This window comes from Parambassis ranga, chromosome 5 (assembly GCF_900634625.1).
Source record: "Parambassis ranga chromosome 5, fParRan2.1, whole genome shotgun sequence".
NCBI lineage: Eukaryota > Metazoa > Chordata > Actinopteri > Ambassidae > Parambassis > Parambassis ranga.
The window spans coordinates 18,582,877-18,598,387 of NC_041026.1; the positions used below are offsets into that span (position 1 = coordinate 18,582,877).

At 43.1% G+C, this 15,511-nt stretch overlaps 3 protein-coding genes across 6 annotated transcripts; all 3 read left to right on the forward strand.

Moving 5' to 3' along the window:
• The first annotated feature begins 126 nt into the window (after window positions 1-126).
• On the forward strand, window positions 127-7,718 carry sfi1 (SFI1 centrin binding protein). 2 transcript variants are annotated; one of them, XM_028405189.1, is made up of 31 exons: window positions 127-451; window positions 558-623; window positions 701-772; window positions 901-1,011; window positions 1,110-1,204; window positions 1,300-1,417; window positions 1,492-1,594; window positions 1,682-1,838; window positions 1,927-2,088; window positions 2,172-2,242; window positions 2,331-2,423; window positions 2,493-2,590; window positions 2,725-2,791; window positions 2,990-3,120; window positions 3,186-3,267; window positions 3,352-3,530; window positions 3,613-3,688; window positions 3,966-4,061; window positions 4,165-4,241; window positions 4,331-4,433; window positions 4,518-4,614; window positions 4,826-4,986; window positions 5,062-5,136; window positions 5,462-5,536; window positions 5,630-5,806; window positions 5,876-6,081; window positions 6,159-6,242; window positions 6,329-6,557; window positions 6,633-6,808; window positions 6,900-6,999; window positions 7,533-7,718. In XM_028405189.1, the coding sequence occupies exons 4-31, from the start codon at window positions 986-988 to the stop codon at window positions 7,704-7,706; spliced, it is 3,288 nt and encodes a 1,095-aa protein (XP_028260990.1). In that variant the 5' UTR covers window positions 127-451; window positions 558-623; window positions 701-772; window positions 901-985; the 3' UTR covers window positions 7,707-7,718. The 2 variants fall into 2 exon arrangements, with proteins under 2 accessions (XP_028260990.1, XP_028260989.1); XM_028405188.1 differs by having other exon boundaries at window positions 127-623.
• Window positions 7,719-8,042: 324 nt separating this feature from the next.
• Window positions 8,043-12,829, forward strand: sxph (saxiphilin). Of its 2 annotated transcripts, none has more exons than XM_028405190.1 (17): window positions 8,043-8,176; window positions 8,416-8,579; window positions 9,055-9,154; window positions 9,248-9,424; window positions 9,517-9,679; window positions 9,768-9,832; window positions 9,902-10,059; window positions 10,142-10,328; window positions 10,420-10,568; window positions 10,640-10,730; window positions 10,827-10,874; window positions 10,947-11,129; window positions 11,210-11,357; window positions 11,567-11,649; window positions 11,744-11,928; window positions 12,044-12,230; window positions 12,317-12,829. In XM_028405190.1, exons 1-17 carry the CDS (start codon window positions 8,122-8,124, stop codon window positions 12,358-12,360), a joined length of 2,187 nt encoding a protein of 728 aa, XP_028260991.1. In that variant the 5' UTR covers window positions 8,043-8,121; the 3' UTR covers window positions 12,361-12,829. The 2 variants fall into 2 exon arrangements, with proteins under 2 accessions (XP_028260991.1, XP_028260992.1); XM_028405191.1 differs by having other exon boundaries at window positions 11,567-11,601.
• A 352-nt stretch (window positions 12,830-13,181) lies between these two features.
• sirt4 (sirtuin 4) lies at window positions 13,182-15,475 on the forward strand. 2 transcript variants are annotated; one of them, XM_028405193.1, is made up of 5 exons: window positions 13,201-13,323; window positions 13,462-13,500; window positions 13,624-14,108; window positions 14,334-14,628; window positions 14,712-15,475. In XM_028405193.1, exons 3-5 carry the CDS (start codon window positions 13,624-13,626, stop codon window positions 14,862-14,864), a joined length of 933 nt encoding a protein of 310 aa, XP_028260994.1. In that variant the 5' UTR covers window positions 13,201-13,323; window positions 13,462-13,500; the 3' UTR covers window positions 14,865-15,475. The 2 variants fall into 2 exon arrangements, with proteins under 2 accessions (XP_028260993.1, XP_028260994.1); XM_028405192.1 differs by lacking the exon at window positions 13,462-13,500 and having other exon boundaries at window positions 13,182-13,323; window positions 14,712-15,470.
• Window positions 15,476-15,511: the final 36 nt, after the last annotated feature.

Genomic DNA, 15,511 nt, shown 5'->3' on the forward strand with positions numbered 1-15,511 from the left:
CTATTCACTGACTCGGGGTTCGCTTGATTTGCGTCTCTCTACGTCGATCTCCCGGCGATTCTTTGTGAATAAAACTACCCCGCCTTCACGGGCGTTCCAGGGTTGACACATTGAATGTCGCCGCTACTCTGAGAGGACCTGAGGTCAATTCTCTTTGGCGGAGACAAATTAAACTGTCCTTTAGAGTTAACTCTTATGGCCACTCTCAGCACCAGAAAACAGTATTATTCAATATGAAAACTTTTAACGTTAGAACCGCCACAACCTGAATTTACTACATTGAGTAATTCATAAAGAATCAGGCTGTTGCCGTTGACAACACCGTTAAACACGCCCTGGCGTCACATCCGCGTTGACGTGACAAGGGAAAACAAACGCGCGGCAGTTCCTTAAGTTAAACAGTTTGTTCACATGAATGTTATTTGTTTTCTTACATACCAAAAGTTTAAAGGTAAGATAATGGAAAATAACGACAAAAAGCCAGGTTCAGTAAGGCTCCGGCCAAGCTGTGTACGCTTTGGTAATGAAACTAAACAAGTGCGTAAAATTCAAACCAGAAAGATCCCCTACAGAGTTGGATACAGCTGGAACAAAGGTGGAAGACAGAAGGAGCTGAGAATAAGGTTCTGGGACGTTTCATCACACTCTGTTTCCTCTTGTTACTACAATAACGTACCACTCATGTTTTAATTATCTGCAGGCATTTGGCAAGAAAATTTCTGAAGATATGGGTACAGAATACCTTTGGTCGAATTCTTCCTCATCAGGCCAAGTACACACATTATATTACATTTAGTTTTAAAAAGGGAGATGATGGCGTAAACATCAGTTATTTTATTAAGATTGAATCATACTCTGTTAGTGTCCTCCCTGAGCCTGAGTTGACATTATGCGTTGCAGGTCCCACTATAAGAGCAGGGTGCTCAGACGTGTCTTTGGAGGTTGGAAAGATGAGTGGTGGACATCCAGGAGGGAGTGGAGTCTGATGATGCGGGCTGAGTGCCACCACAGGTCATTTAAGGATATTAAGCGAGTCTTTAGTATTTGGGAGCTCCTGAAGCCGCTCACAGAAGCATGTCTACATGCCAGTGATGATGTTTGTGTTTTAGGTATTACTTGTATAACTGGACACTCCACAGCTGGCGAAGGTTCATCCTTTTGCAGAGGGAAAAGAAGACTAAAGTGCAGATTGCTCAATCATTTGGTATGATTGTGTATGTTTAGAGTTTTGCTAGCTTTCAAACTTCATCAGGGCAGCTGGTGTGTTATTAAACGTTTTTTTTTTTCTCAATCAATCAGCTGACAACAAACTGATGCATGAGGTTTGGGACCGATGGGAGTGTTTCACAGAAATGAGGCGGATAAAGAACCAAATGCTTGAATCAGCTCTTGAACAGAACAGGCTCTCAACCATGCAGTGAGATTTACAAATCAAATCTTCTCTCGTAATGCTTAGAACATTCCTCGCATTAACACTGTTGTGTGTTGCAGTTCAGCATGGAGTATGTGGCAGACTAGACTACAGCAGCGGCGAGACTTTTACATTTTGGAGGAGCGAGCACTGAAACATAAGGCACTGACCTTACAGAGGAGGGTAAATACAGGACTCAACACACCTATTAATGCTGCTCTTCTTTATGTTTAATGTGATGATAATATTTGAACTTGTATTTTGTCAAAGTCTTGGCATCAGTGGAAGGAAATGCACATGGCTGCTTGTTGCCAGAAAGAGAAAGCATGCAAAGCTGCTCTTCACTTCACTCTAACACTGAAAAGAAGAACCTTACACCAGTGGATAAGTTATGTATGCAGTCGCCAAAACAAGACAAGAACACAAGGTCACTATAAAGTGTCTGACCTCTTTCCTGCTCTGGCTTTTTTACATGTTAACACTTGATTATTTAGTGATTTGTGTATTTCTTTTAGCTGTGGCTCAACGTGCCTGTCGTCTCCTCCTGCTAAGGAAATGTTGGAGCAAATGGAGCAATGCACTGGATGGCAAACACGCCAAAGAGACCCGTCTACAAGCTGCAGACTGTTTGGCCGCACAGTGCATCCAACGCAGAGCACTGGAGCACTGGAAAGCTTGTATCCTAATCCATGCAACAAAATAAACACAACTTCAGTTTGTATTACATGTACACATCTGTAGTTCCTGAGCTCTTCAGTAGATGTGGTGTTGTGCAGGGAAGAGGCTGACCAAAACCAGAGAGCAAGTCAACATCACCATCATTCTTTACTGGTAATTAATAACTAAACCATAATCATTCATGTGAACGAGCGGGAGTTTGATCATTTCATATATCGATCTGTGTGTTTTCTTGATACAGCGTGCCGGATTGCAGGGACTGTCTCTGAATGTTATGTGGAACAAAGCACACCGGCTGAACAACAACATGGCTGTCCAGCATCGTCAGCAAATGGTAAACGATAAGCAGGTTTATATAAAAACATTTTGAAAGCACTTAAATGAGTTAATCTTTGTTTTTTAGATGAAAAGTAAGTACTGGAAGCTGTGGCAGGAAAGTCTTGAGCAAGCTGAAGACCAGAGTTTTCAGCCTCTTGCAGAAATGGCAGTGAATAACTACAGGTGCCTTTGTTTGCATTTCCTCAATCTACTATTCTACATCCAAGCCTCTGTGCTACAGATATGTGGCATAGTTTCCTGCTTGTATAATTTCTATTAAAGCTGTGACAAAATTGTTTTTTTTTTAATCATTGCAGCGTTTCTTTGTTGAGCAGCTGTTTTCACCACTGGAGAGAAAAACTTGCTCTTCAGAGACACATGCAGGTACTTTGAGCCCAGAGAAGACGATACAGCTGTTTCTTTAAGAATGATCATTAGCAAAATCTAGAAAGCCACAAGGACTGATCAATTTAAACAATGTAAAGAGAACCCAAGATGCTGCCAGTAATCAGAATTTTTGTTATAGAAATATAGACGATTTGATCATCGATTTCAAGTTGAAAACACCATATTCTTCTACAGGAGTTGGAGCATCGTGCAGATATTTGTTTTGCAGAGCGACTGCTACCTCTGTGTTTCAAGTTGTGGGTTGAGTTCACACTGCAAAGAAGACTACGTGAACAGAGAAGACACCGAGCTGAAGTCTACAATCGGTGAGTTAACAGAAATTGAAACATGTGACACAATGAGTTTGTCTTTACATGATTTGTTTTGTCAGGCAGCGTCAGTACAGCTGGGTGTTTTACACATGGTGGGGCCGGTCTGAGAAACACAGGGAGGAGATGCTCTCTGAGCGAATGGTATGCAACCTTCAGGCGCAAATTACATTGCTGATTATTGAACCTGTGCAGCCAACACATACCAAAATGACACTATGTTTGCAGGCGATTCTTCACGAGGAGCGTGGCCACATGCAGAGAGCGTGGGCACAATGGAGACTACGCACAGAGCTGCAGCTCAAAGACACAGAAAAACAAGAGGTGTCACACCGTCTGTACCTTCAGAAACTTCTTCACAAGACCATGATTGAGTGGAAGGACAACAGCACTGAGATACGAGACAGGTGACACAAAGTTCTGCTTAGACTGAAGTGTCTGAACTTACAGTGTTGCTGTCTATTAGATTCGTTTTTTGTTTTATCTTAGGAGAAACAGAGAGCTGCAGGCCTGTCGTCAGGGTGACCTGCGCTGCCTGAGATCAGCTATAGAAAAATGGAAAAAGGTACTGATTTTCATACTGTCCAGTCTGCACACCATCTGTTTATTGACTTAACACCATGTACAGCAACAGAGCTTTTGGCTGCAGATTAAAAATAACAGTATAGGGCTGGAAACTTGTAAATGTTTACTCAGCAACTCTGCCAATATGACAGCAGAGCTGCTAAGTGTCAGCACATATGCTGATGGATGACTCTCCTTTTCTCAACATGTTCATTATTATAATCATAATGTGTGTGTGTGTCTCCTTGGAACGTTCATCACTGGGACATTGTTCACAGTTTGTTCAGTGTCAGAGAGAGAAGAAGAGTAAGCTGGACCAGATGCAGAGTTACCATGAAGCTACACTTCTCAAACAAGCTTTTGTGGGCTGGAAGGTACTTTTAAACATCCATTAGAAGCAACAAAATCACATGATTTCATGTTGTAGGAGTAATAAAAAGAATAAGTCATTATACCTAATGCCTGCTGTATTCTCAGAAACACCATCTTCAGATGTCTCAGATCTATGTCCATGCAGAGGAACTCTACAGGGAGCAAACGCAAAGTTTTCTCAGGTATTAAACAGAAATACATACAGGAACCTCATGTAGACCTTTTCTGCATGTGTATGTCAGCATTGTGAATATCAGTCATGTCTCTACAGGGATGTTGTCACTAAGTGGAGGGAGAACGCAGTACTGCTGGCAAAGGTCCGGGTCTCAGAGGGGCGAGCACAGGAGCACTTTCAGCGTGTCCTTAAACTGAAGGTTGTGAAAATCCATTTTGTGCCTTCACCATTAAAATCATCACAGTTTTTTTTTACAATGCTTTTACATTTGTAACTGTCTCAGGTGTTTCTGGCTTGGAGTAAAGTAACAGCATGTGCAGTGTCAAAGCGCCACCAGCAGGGGGAAACACTCAGCAGGGCTAGGAGGTCTATACATGAAGGTAAGATGGTGTGTTTCAGCTCTGTTTCAATACAGTCTACAGCCAGCTTTTCATAGTAAATACATAAAACAGCACATAAAAGATAAACCTGAACTTTTCACAGTATTTGTCACAGATTCTTCAGCTTATTATCCAATGTGATGTCAGAGTTCTTACTCAAGTTTCCCTGCATTGTTCTACACTTACATGATAGGTTTTTTTGTGTGTTCAGTGCGGCTGTTGCAGGTGTTCAGAAAATGGAGGAAACAAACCAGGGAGGCAAGGAGGGAGAGAAAATGCATGGAAAAAGCCAGACGACACCATAACTCCAAACTCCTCTCTAACACGCTGAAAGCATGGAACAAGCATCGCTACCTGCACCAAAGGAATAAGGTGGTAACTTCATTGTTCTTTACTATCATATAAAGCCACACTGTTGTGACATGAATTATTATTATTTTATCTCAGGTGATGAAACGCCAAGGGATCTTGTTGCTGAGATTAAAGATGTACCAGACCTACTTTGAACTGTGGAGAGTAAAGGTTTGTTTTTTCAGAGATTCTATGAAAACTGCTGTCTGAAGAGATAAAGAAGTGTGTTCTGCTCTGTTTGTGTCATTGTAGTACAGTTTGTACATGCGTGTCAAACTGATGCATATGTGCAACATGAATCATCTTTAGGGTGATTTGAAGCATCCTTCAAATGTGCAAATGTGTCCTTCTCAGTATCTTTCCATGTTAGCACAGACTGACTAATGATGTGATTAGACCTCTGTGTGAACCACACTGTTGCAGCACTCATTGTTTTGTGCATCATGTGGTTTGTGTTTAAACTGGCTGTGACTTTTGGGTGTCTTCCTGCTAACAGCTGCAGCACAGACGGAGAGAGGCGAAGCAGACGGAGCGAGCACTCTGGCACTGGTCCCTCACTCTTCAGGCCAAGGTAACACCTGCCTCCACATTCTTCTGTCTTTAACATAGAATTACACTAACAGATTTTGAAGTGTGTTGCTGTTGCTTTGTGAACATGCTGCAGGTGCTGTATGGATGGAAGCTATGGGTGACAGAGCAGTGCAGGAAGCGAGAGCAGATGGCCAGAGCTGCACAGGTCTACAGAGACCAGCTGCTGAGGGAGGGCGTGACGTGCATTCTCACATACGCTGCTCATATGAATGATCTTACAACCAGTCTAACGCTGCACAGCCAGGAACAAGTGAGTGTGTTTTATATGATGTTTTTTAGACATTGGATTTAAGTATCATTCCATCATGTCTGCCTGCAGAGATCACAGCGTCTCAGCAGAGTCGTGAAACGTTGTGCCATGCGGTGGAAGCAGCGGGCACTGTGTAAACCACAAAGAGAGCAGGAGGTCAGAGCACCGCCGATGAAGAAGAATGTGACCTTCTGTTCGACTGCACCCACACTGAGCAGATTTCCATCGTCTGACTCAGCGGGACAAGAAGCTGAGGACGAAGTGCTTAGCAAGCTGTGAGTGTGTGCATCAGTCTGTCAGGCTGTGAAACTGTGCTTAGCACATAACCCACTGAGTTTCTTATTTTCTGCAGGCTTCTGACCAGAGTGCCTCGGCGTCAGCCACGTCGCTCCAAAGATCTCTTAGAGTCTCCACTCAAAATGATGTCACAGGAAGGGTAAATAAATTCTTAATAAATTTGCCCCACGTCATGGTTAACGTCAGTCATGGACACTTACAAACATGTGTTTCTTTTCTATACAGAGAACAAAACCAGTCTGGTACTGAAGCAGCTCCCAAAGGCTTTGACTCCTGTGGTCCATCACAGAGAAACAATCCTACAGCAGTGTCATATCTCCATCCTTTTAAACCCTCTTCACATATCGCTTCTGCTGTGTCACCCTCTGCACTTCGTCATGTGTCCACAGTGGACTCACCTCAGGACCTCCTTTTACCTCCTTCTGCCTTCATGACCACTGGGACTCAGAATCCAGTAATAATAATTGTTCGTCAATGATGTTGCGTATCATGAGTCAGGTGATATCAGATGTTTCTTTTCTTTTCCAAGATGGAGGAAACAAGCAGGTCAGGACACCAATTGTCAACTTTGCCAGGTATTGTGACATCCAGTGGAGAGGCTGACATTTGTCATGTAGCAGCTGATCCGGTGTCAGCTCTGACATCAGAACTTCTGAGCATTCAGTTGGACATGAAGAACTTCCAGCAAACCAGAAAGCAGCTCCGGTATCAGTGAAAACAGATGATCCTTTTTGTCTTTTCCATCATCTCTTCTGTCGTCCTTACTGATGTGTGATGTGTCCGCTTGTCCATTTAGGGCATGGCGAAAGCTGAAAGAAGTTTTAGAGAGTTGGCTGGAGACCAGTGGAAAGGATGAAGACATGGAAAAAAATGCTGTTTGTCTAGAGTTAAAGGAGGTAATGATATGAGATCATTCAGTCATTGTTTATGTTAAACGTGCTGCATGTTTAACCTGAACTCTTGTCAGCTTGTTAAGCTTCTTAAGACATTAATAAGCAAAAGATATCCAAACAGTTTCATACCACAGTGTAACTGTGCTGCCACCACGAGTTTGAGCAGTAACATTCATGCCATGTGACCAAGTGAACCACAGTCCTAAGAGATGTATAAGCTACATTTCTAGAAATTAGATTTACAATTTTTGGGGGATTTTATATCACTATTTTTATGGAAATAGTGATTTCATGTGTGTTTAGTGGCTGCTTCTTCTGCTTAAATATGTCAATGGGCCGGAAAAGGGCACACTCACTATATATTGTAGATACAGAGCTCATTTTTAATTGATAACCTTATCAGAATATATTTATTATCATCATTTTTTGCTAATTGGCCAATGGCGCTTTCTGCTGTGGAATGACCTCACAGACACTACATGTTAATATTAATGTTGTTGACTCACAGTCACAGGTGATGTTTTTGATGTTGACAGCTGGAGGAGCGCATCCACAGACTGTCCACTGAGCTGGAAGAACAGAAACCGTCCATGCTGCGGCACACAGAGAGAATCCAGCATTTACAGTCTGTCCTCCACATTTCAGGGGTTTATTTTGTCTGTGGACAAGCAGAAGAGATGGGAACCAATAAGCCAGTGTTTACAACATGACCGGAGACGACACTGACTTAAAACTGAATAACCAGATGGTTTGGACATGGATTTTTACTGAACCTTTATACCTACCTATATGCAATATTCAGATTATTTTTGCTAAATATCATGTGAAATGCCCAAAGACTGACTCGGCACAACTGAAAGAAAATGTTATGGCAACCTTATCTACACTTTAAATCAGTTGGATAGGGGTCGTCCCTGTGACAGATGGTGCTAAAATTTTTTCCATATGTGTGCAAAAAAGTGACTTGACTGTTTTCAGTGGAGCTGCCGTTGCGCAATAGGGTTTCTATTTCCCCTCTTAACACCAGCGCCTCTAATGCTTTGGAAAATCTATGCAGGCAAATAAGAGATTTCGGACTAACAGAGGGAAGAGATTGTCTGATTCTTTGATCCACAGCAGGTCAGAATGCGAGGACTTTATCCTGTTTCACTCTTTTTCATCTTTGTCCAATGTATCGGGGGTGAGTCTTGTTAGGTTATTTATTATCATTTTTTGTTGGTATATGACTGATGTTTCTGTTCTTATGTTATTAAAACGGATTTTTAACAATATAAACAACACAAAGTTGGTTTGAAATGTTGTTTGATCAATGAGTGAACAAAGAAACTCTTCTTAATGCACAAATATGTGTGAAGTTATAACCATTAACTAAATCTGCTTGCCTTGTGTGCATGGTTTGAACTGGTCTTTGCATGACAGCTAAGAAGATGCGATGGTGCACGGTGTCAGATCCTGAACAGAGGAAGTGTGCTGAACTAGCTAAAGCTCTCGTGGCTGTGCTGCCGCCAGCTACTGTGGCAGCTTTTGCCAGATTATCATGCGTACGAGCGTCCAGCACGTTGGACTGCATCAACAGGATCAAGGTGAGCTGGGAGGCAAAAAACAGTCTGCATAGGTGCATGTCCTAAAAATAGAAAGTGTGGAAAAACAGTTGTAATTCAAATCAAATATATATCTCTGTTCTGCGTCAGTTTAGTTTATATTCTTTCATTAAGTACAGTTATGTAACCTCTGCAGAGTCTCACTGATGATAGTGATAATCACTGAAGCAGGATGAATGAGGACAGTGACTAGTGATGCAAAAAGCAACAATAAAGGATGGTACATTCTTAATAATGAGAGGTTGAACAACTGTACAAGGAAAGGCAATTAGAGACGTCTGCCTGTACCATAAAATGTAGACTTGTTTCTGAACAGGTTTGAATTAAAACACAGTTGCATGTAAGTGAATTGTGGGGTTTTTCTTCTTGATACCTCCATAAACACATAATACATGTTAAACTGAAGTGAAGAGCTTCCATTGCTTTCTCTCAGCTCACTCTGGTTTCTGTGTTTCAGGCTAATCGTGCTGATATAGTGAATTTAGATGCAGGAGAACTTTATTCAGCTGTGAAGCAGTTCGACCTCGTTGCCGTCGCCAAGGAGATATACAGTGATGGTATCTACTTCACATTTCCCACATCTATGCAGCAGTAATGTCCGACATGATATGATATAATGTGTGTGTGTGTGTGTGTCTGTTTATCTGCAGGAGGCTGCATTCTGTCTGTGGCTGTGGTGAAAAACAGCAGCCTGGACATCCGGTCCCTGCGGGGCTCCAGGAGTTGTCACAGTGGGGCCCGATGGACGGCAGGGTGGAGTCTCCCACTTGGCTTCCTGCTGTCACGCAACTACTTGAGCTGGTCAAAAGAGCATCCACTCAGTCAGGGTGAATGGGACTGTGATTCGTCTCTCTATTTTTTTTGTTCCATCTGTGATCTGGTTTTTCAGTCCACGACTTGTTTTTCTCCTCTCTGGCAGACGTCAGTACCTTTTTCAGTGCCAGCTGTATTCCAGGAGCCTCTGCCATGGCACCTCCTCTGTGCACTCTGTGCCGAGGCCAGAAGTCTTACATCCGCCAGAAGAATTACCACTGCGAAACTTCCCACAGCGAGCCCTTCTACAACAACCAGGGAGCCCTCAGGTCAGACACTCAGCTTAGGAAAATCACATTTGATTTATTTCAAATATGTGAAAATCATCAGTGAATCCCTGTTATTTGTTTGTCTCAGATGTCTCAGGAGGGGGGCAGGTGATGTTGCATTTGTGGACCATTTAGCACTTGAAAGCATTGAAGGTAAACAGTGTTAAATCAGTTCAACCATGATCCTAAGAACATATTTTAATTTCCTGTCTGTTCTGCCAGGGAGTGAGCGGGATGAGTTCAGGTTGCTGTGCACTGATGGCACACAGGCTCCTCTCAGCCACTACAGAAACTGCAGTCTGGGTCGTGGTCCAGGAGGGGGCATGGTCACCAGACACAATTTTCGCAAAGTTGTTCGCAAATTTGTCATGATCATCCAGGTAGATATTTTGATTTCCTCACTTTTGCCAACAGACCTAACCCACTTTAAGACTATTTAATCACCATCTATTGATTCCTCAGATGCTTTTTGGTCAACAAGGACGAGAGAGGCAGCGCTTCCAACTCTTCAATTCATCGACTTTTGAAGAAAACGACCTCCTCTTTAAAGATGAGACAGATAAACTGGCCGTTCTGCCAGATGACATGGACGTCAGCCAGGTGCTGGGCCTGGATTATGTTGCTCTCCTCAAAGGTCTTGGGCATGAAGGTGCTTACAGCTACAGATGTGTGGTTCATTTTTATTTCCAAAACAGACAGGCTATGGGATTTGTGGGATCACTGACTGTGTGTGTGTGCAGGAAGCTCCCTGGAGGACAGTGTTGTGCGATGGTGCTGCATCAGCCACGCAGAGCAGAAGAAATGTGAGCAGTGGGCTCTCAGTATAAAGTCGGACCCGCTGGTGTGTGTGAGAGCGACTTCAATGCGGGACTGTATTGAGAAAATTAAGGTACGTCAACCACACTGGAAATATCAAGAGCTTCACCACACAAGTTTCAGTGACCTGTTGATTTAACACAGAGGGACGAGGTGGACGCTGTCTCACTGGATGCAACTCACTCATTCATCGCAGGAAAATGTGGTCTTGTTCCGGTGGTGACAGAATATTATGGTAAGAATATTGTACAATAAGTGCACAAACTGGGATATCTGCTATTTTCAGGTTAGATGTTAATCAATGTCTATCTGGTATGTGGGATTCTCTCAGGAAAAGAATGTGTGCCTGCTGAAGGAGCCACTCACTTAGAGGCCGATGGTAAGACAAAGATAATTGAAAAACAAAAAAAATGTGATCTTGGTCCCTGATGGACATGGAATCTCTCCTCAGTGTTGCCCTCAGTGGTGGGTGTAGCAGTTGCAAAGCGCTCCAGCAGGAATATTTTCATCGGGAACCTCGGAGGCCGCCGCTCCTGTCACAGCCACATGTACAGCCCCTCAGGCTGGCTGCTGCCATACAGACACACATTAAGTCTGGAGCATAACAGCAGCTCCCCCTGTGATCCAAACCAAGGTACTCTGCCGGACAACTTCTTACAGGAATATTTGCTCTGTGGTTGTGACCTCCTGAGCTCTGCATCTCTCTGTCCTCAGTGTACAGTGACGTGTTTTGGAAAGGGTGTCTTCCCGGCTCTCAAGGGAATCTATGCAAAGTGTGTATGGGAGGCACGGGGGAGGCCGCCACCAAACGTTGTGCTGACAACCACAATGAGCGTTACTATGGCAACATGGGAGCATTAAGGTATGTGAAGCAGCTTACCTAAGTCCAACATTCAGGGTGTGTTTGGTGTCCACCAGCTCCACCGTGTTTCTCTTTGTGTCTACTGAGTTTCTTTATTACTAAAAATGATCAAAAGATCAGAAGATGTGAGTTAACCGAAATGGGCTGTAAAACATGACGTTACAAGATATAACTGATGCTTTCATTCGTCTTTCTTCATTCATATTCAGGTGCCTGGTAGGAGATCCCAGCGGTAAAAGCTATGGTGATGTGGCCTTCCTTGAGCAATACAACATTCACACCAACATCCTCAGTGAGAATTCGCAACAGACAGACACACACACGCACACAAACACACACACCGTGTGTATCAGGTTAAAATGTACTTTGTTTACACTGTGCCTCAGGTTTGAGCTCCACTGGATGGGCGGATGGATGGACATTGTCAGACTTTGAGTTGCTGTGTGGTGACGGTCGGCGTGCCCCATTGACAGAGTGGGAGAGTTGTAATCTGGGTAGCATCCCACCAAACACCATCATGACGCGGCCGGTGCTCACTGCTCGAGTGTACGACTTCCTCATGAAGTCACAGGTCAGTCTTTTTCAAATGGGTGAGAGTAGAGTGCACACAAGAGATAATGCTGCCTCTCTGAGGCTGACCGGAAAGAGGCAAAAGTGTAAAATAACTTCTTTTTTTTACCATATAGGAAACTTTGGCAGCAAACCCGAACACAGAGTTCAGGCTCTTTGAGTCTCTGAGTTATGGAGAAAGTGATCTTCTGTTTAAAGACGCAACACAGTGTTTTGTCCATACGAGCCATTTGGACTGCCGCTCTATCCTGGGGGAGGAGTTTTACACACACTTAGAGGATGTCTTCAACTGCACCCACTCTGGTACAACTGCAACCACACACACTAGCTTGATTCATGTTTTCCAACAGTATTTATGTTGACATTTATGCCTATTTTGTTTACAACAGATATCTTGGAGTTTTGTAATCAGGATGTGTGCAGCATATTCTGATGGACACAGAAGACAAACAACACTCAGTGCATCTCTTTGTCCACATATTTATTCCATAACGCCCAGCACTGTGGTAACCTCACACACAGATTACTACACTACAGATATATGAATGTTAAATCAGTGTGTAAAACCATGTCTACATTTTTCTGAGCTATGCCTCATGTTCTAATGGCCAGTTATATTACATTAATTTAATACATTCTCACGAATGGTGTAAAATGTGTGTAGAAGCTGATATAAACAGTCAATTTATACATTTTAATTTAGTGTTAAAGATTTTGTATAATAAATAATCTCAGGCTTTTTAAGAAATATACAACAGACCTCTGTTAAAATGCGGAAGCTTTGAAATATACACAGGAAAGCTGATCACACATATCTCACAGCTACTGTTTTATATGTTATTTGTGCACTGTATACTGTTTAATCATATTGTTTCCTCTATCACTTGTTTATTAAAGTTTAAACCAACACAAATAACAAGGGTACTGTGGATCAGTGTATAAATAATTAATACTATATAAAGTCGGCATAGAGATTAAAATTGATTTTAAACCTCAACCATGGACCGCGTATGAAAGATGGACACAGCCAGCGTGACATCACCCATTAGTTTGTTTTTCATACAACGTCATACATTTTTAGTAGATAGAATAACTAGTGCCCAACTTGAAATTAACAATCAACACGGCAGTCATTCACTGCTGGTGCCCTTTGTACTGCAATATAACTCCTCTACAAGATAATTTGACTACAACTCCCAGGCTACAGCGATGTTTCGTGTTACGTTAAATCAGGTACTTCCTGTTGCTGTGTGAAAAAGGTTCCTATCTTATATCAGTTTGCAGCAGGTTGTCATGTTTATTCAACAACTTCAAGGGTGCTGACCCTTCTTTCTGTTGCTAGCTGTAGAAAGTAGGAACAGTTACACCGTATCCACCGCTGAACGTCATAATGAAGGTAAAGCTGCCAACGTACTTGAACAGAGTTAGCTAACTAGCTAACGGTGACCGGTTTGAACATGGAATAATAAAGGGCAGATGGGATGTTTTTCCTGTGTTGTTATATTTTATCTGTTTATGTGTTCAACTTTTGCAGACACTAAGGCGTTGTAAACTGTAATTAAAAGGTTGTCAGGTCAGTGTGTTAGCATACCTTGATAGCTACCTGACGGCTAGCTTTCACGTAGCGAGTTGACACCGCCCCTCCGTGGAAAGAACAGGTAAAAATAAAGGTGTGTTTGTTTTTGTCCTGCTGTAGATGAGACTGCCGTGGCGGGTCCTAACACCGCACACACCCCCTGTGAGGACAGCCTCCTCAGTCCCCGCAGGTGCCCTGAACTTTGTCCCCGCCTGCAGTTCCACTGATGCCCACTCTGTGGAACTGCTGCAGGACTTTGTAAGCCGAGCCTGCCGCCTGTTCGTTATCACCGGAGCGGGACTCTCCACCGAGTCAGGCATCCCCGACTATCGCTCCGAAGGTGTCGGGCTGTACGCTCGCACTGACAGGCGACCTATGCAACATGCGGAGTTTGTCCGCAGTGCAAAGTCCCGTCAGCGATACTGGGCCAGAAACTTTGTCGGGTGGCCGCAGTTTTCCTCCCATCAGCCAAACTGCGCACACAGGGCCCTGCAGCGGTGGGAGGAGAGCGGGAAGCTGCACTGGCTGGTGACCCAGAATGTGGATGCTCTTCACTCAAAGGCAGGACAGAGGAGACTGACCGAGCTCCACGGCTGTGCACATAGGTGAGGAAACAACACCTGGTGGCCAAATACACAGCAGGACAGCTGAGATGTTTCTAAAGAAATATTCAACTATAAACACTGCTTTAACGCTAATAAAAAAAGAAAAGAATGTGTGCATTGTGTTAGTTTGTTCATAGAAACCTCAAACGTTCCTGCAGCAGCCATATTGATTCAGTAAATGTGGTGTTAACTAACCTCTAAACGATTAAATGTCCATGTGTTCAGGGTGATGTGCCTCGGCTGCGGTGTCATCACAGCAAGGGAGGAGCTGCAGACGAAATTTATAGCATTAAACCCAGACTGGAGAGCTCAGGCAGGTGTGGTGGCCCCAGATGGTGATGTCTTCCTAGAGGACAAGCAGGTCCTTCATTTCAGAGTTCCCTCCTGTGAGCACTGCGGAGGCATCTTGAAGCCAGAGGTCACGTTCTTTGGAGACACGGTGAACAAATCCACTGTACAGTTTGTGCACGACAGACTGGCAGAGTCGGACACAGTGCTAGTTGTGGGGTCATCGTTACAGGTGCGTGCATCTTTGAGAAGCACTTTTTTACAGTTTTTATGGACTTCTGCATGTAATTGTTTTCTTCTATCATTTTTTTCAAGGTGTACTCAGGATACAGGTTTTTACTGGCAGCAAGTGATAAGAAAATACCCATTGCCATCCTGAACATAGGGCCCACCAGAGCAGACCATCTGACTGGACTGAAAGTCAGTGGCCGGTGTGGTGAAGTGCTGTCAGTCATCCAACCTCTCTGACACCAACTTTATCCAGTCACTATGCTGCTGAAACTACCTCAGATCCAACTAAATTTGCCACCTTGAGGATAAAAAGACAGGGTGAACGTAAAGGCTGGAGCTGAACTGTATTTATTGTTTTGTGGGTTTTAGCATATGTGTGATTCCGTTTCTGGACATCCTTGAAAACTGGGACACTGCAATGACAATTGAGCGGTTTGTCCTGTACTTTGTTGAGTTACAAGATAAATTGTAATGAGATGTGGCTAAAACTGTCTAGTTTATATGAGAAACTGTGACACTAAGGTTTCTGTTGCAGAAAATTATATGAAATTGGATTTAATGTGTTACAAAATACTGTAGGGTTGTTTGAGCCCAGTCTTAGTCTTCTCCATTTAGTTTTCTCACTACTTCTGTTTATGGCCTTTTGTTACCTTTTTTCCAGTAACCCTAACCCTCTTCCTTAAGAAAACACTACAACATATACTGCGGTCAGATCTGTTCTAGAAGACGTGATTGTCCTCTAATAGTAGTCTCACGTTTACATTTGATGAGATTGTTTGAATGATTCATGAATTTAAAAAGCTGCTCTTACAAACACTATTTTTATGAAACATTCTGACCTGAGTTCAATTTGACGTGGATTAGAATCAGCATTATTTTAAATA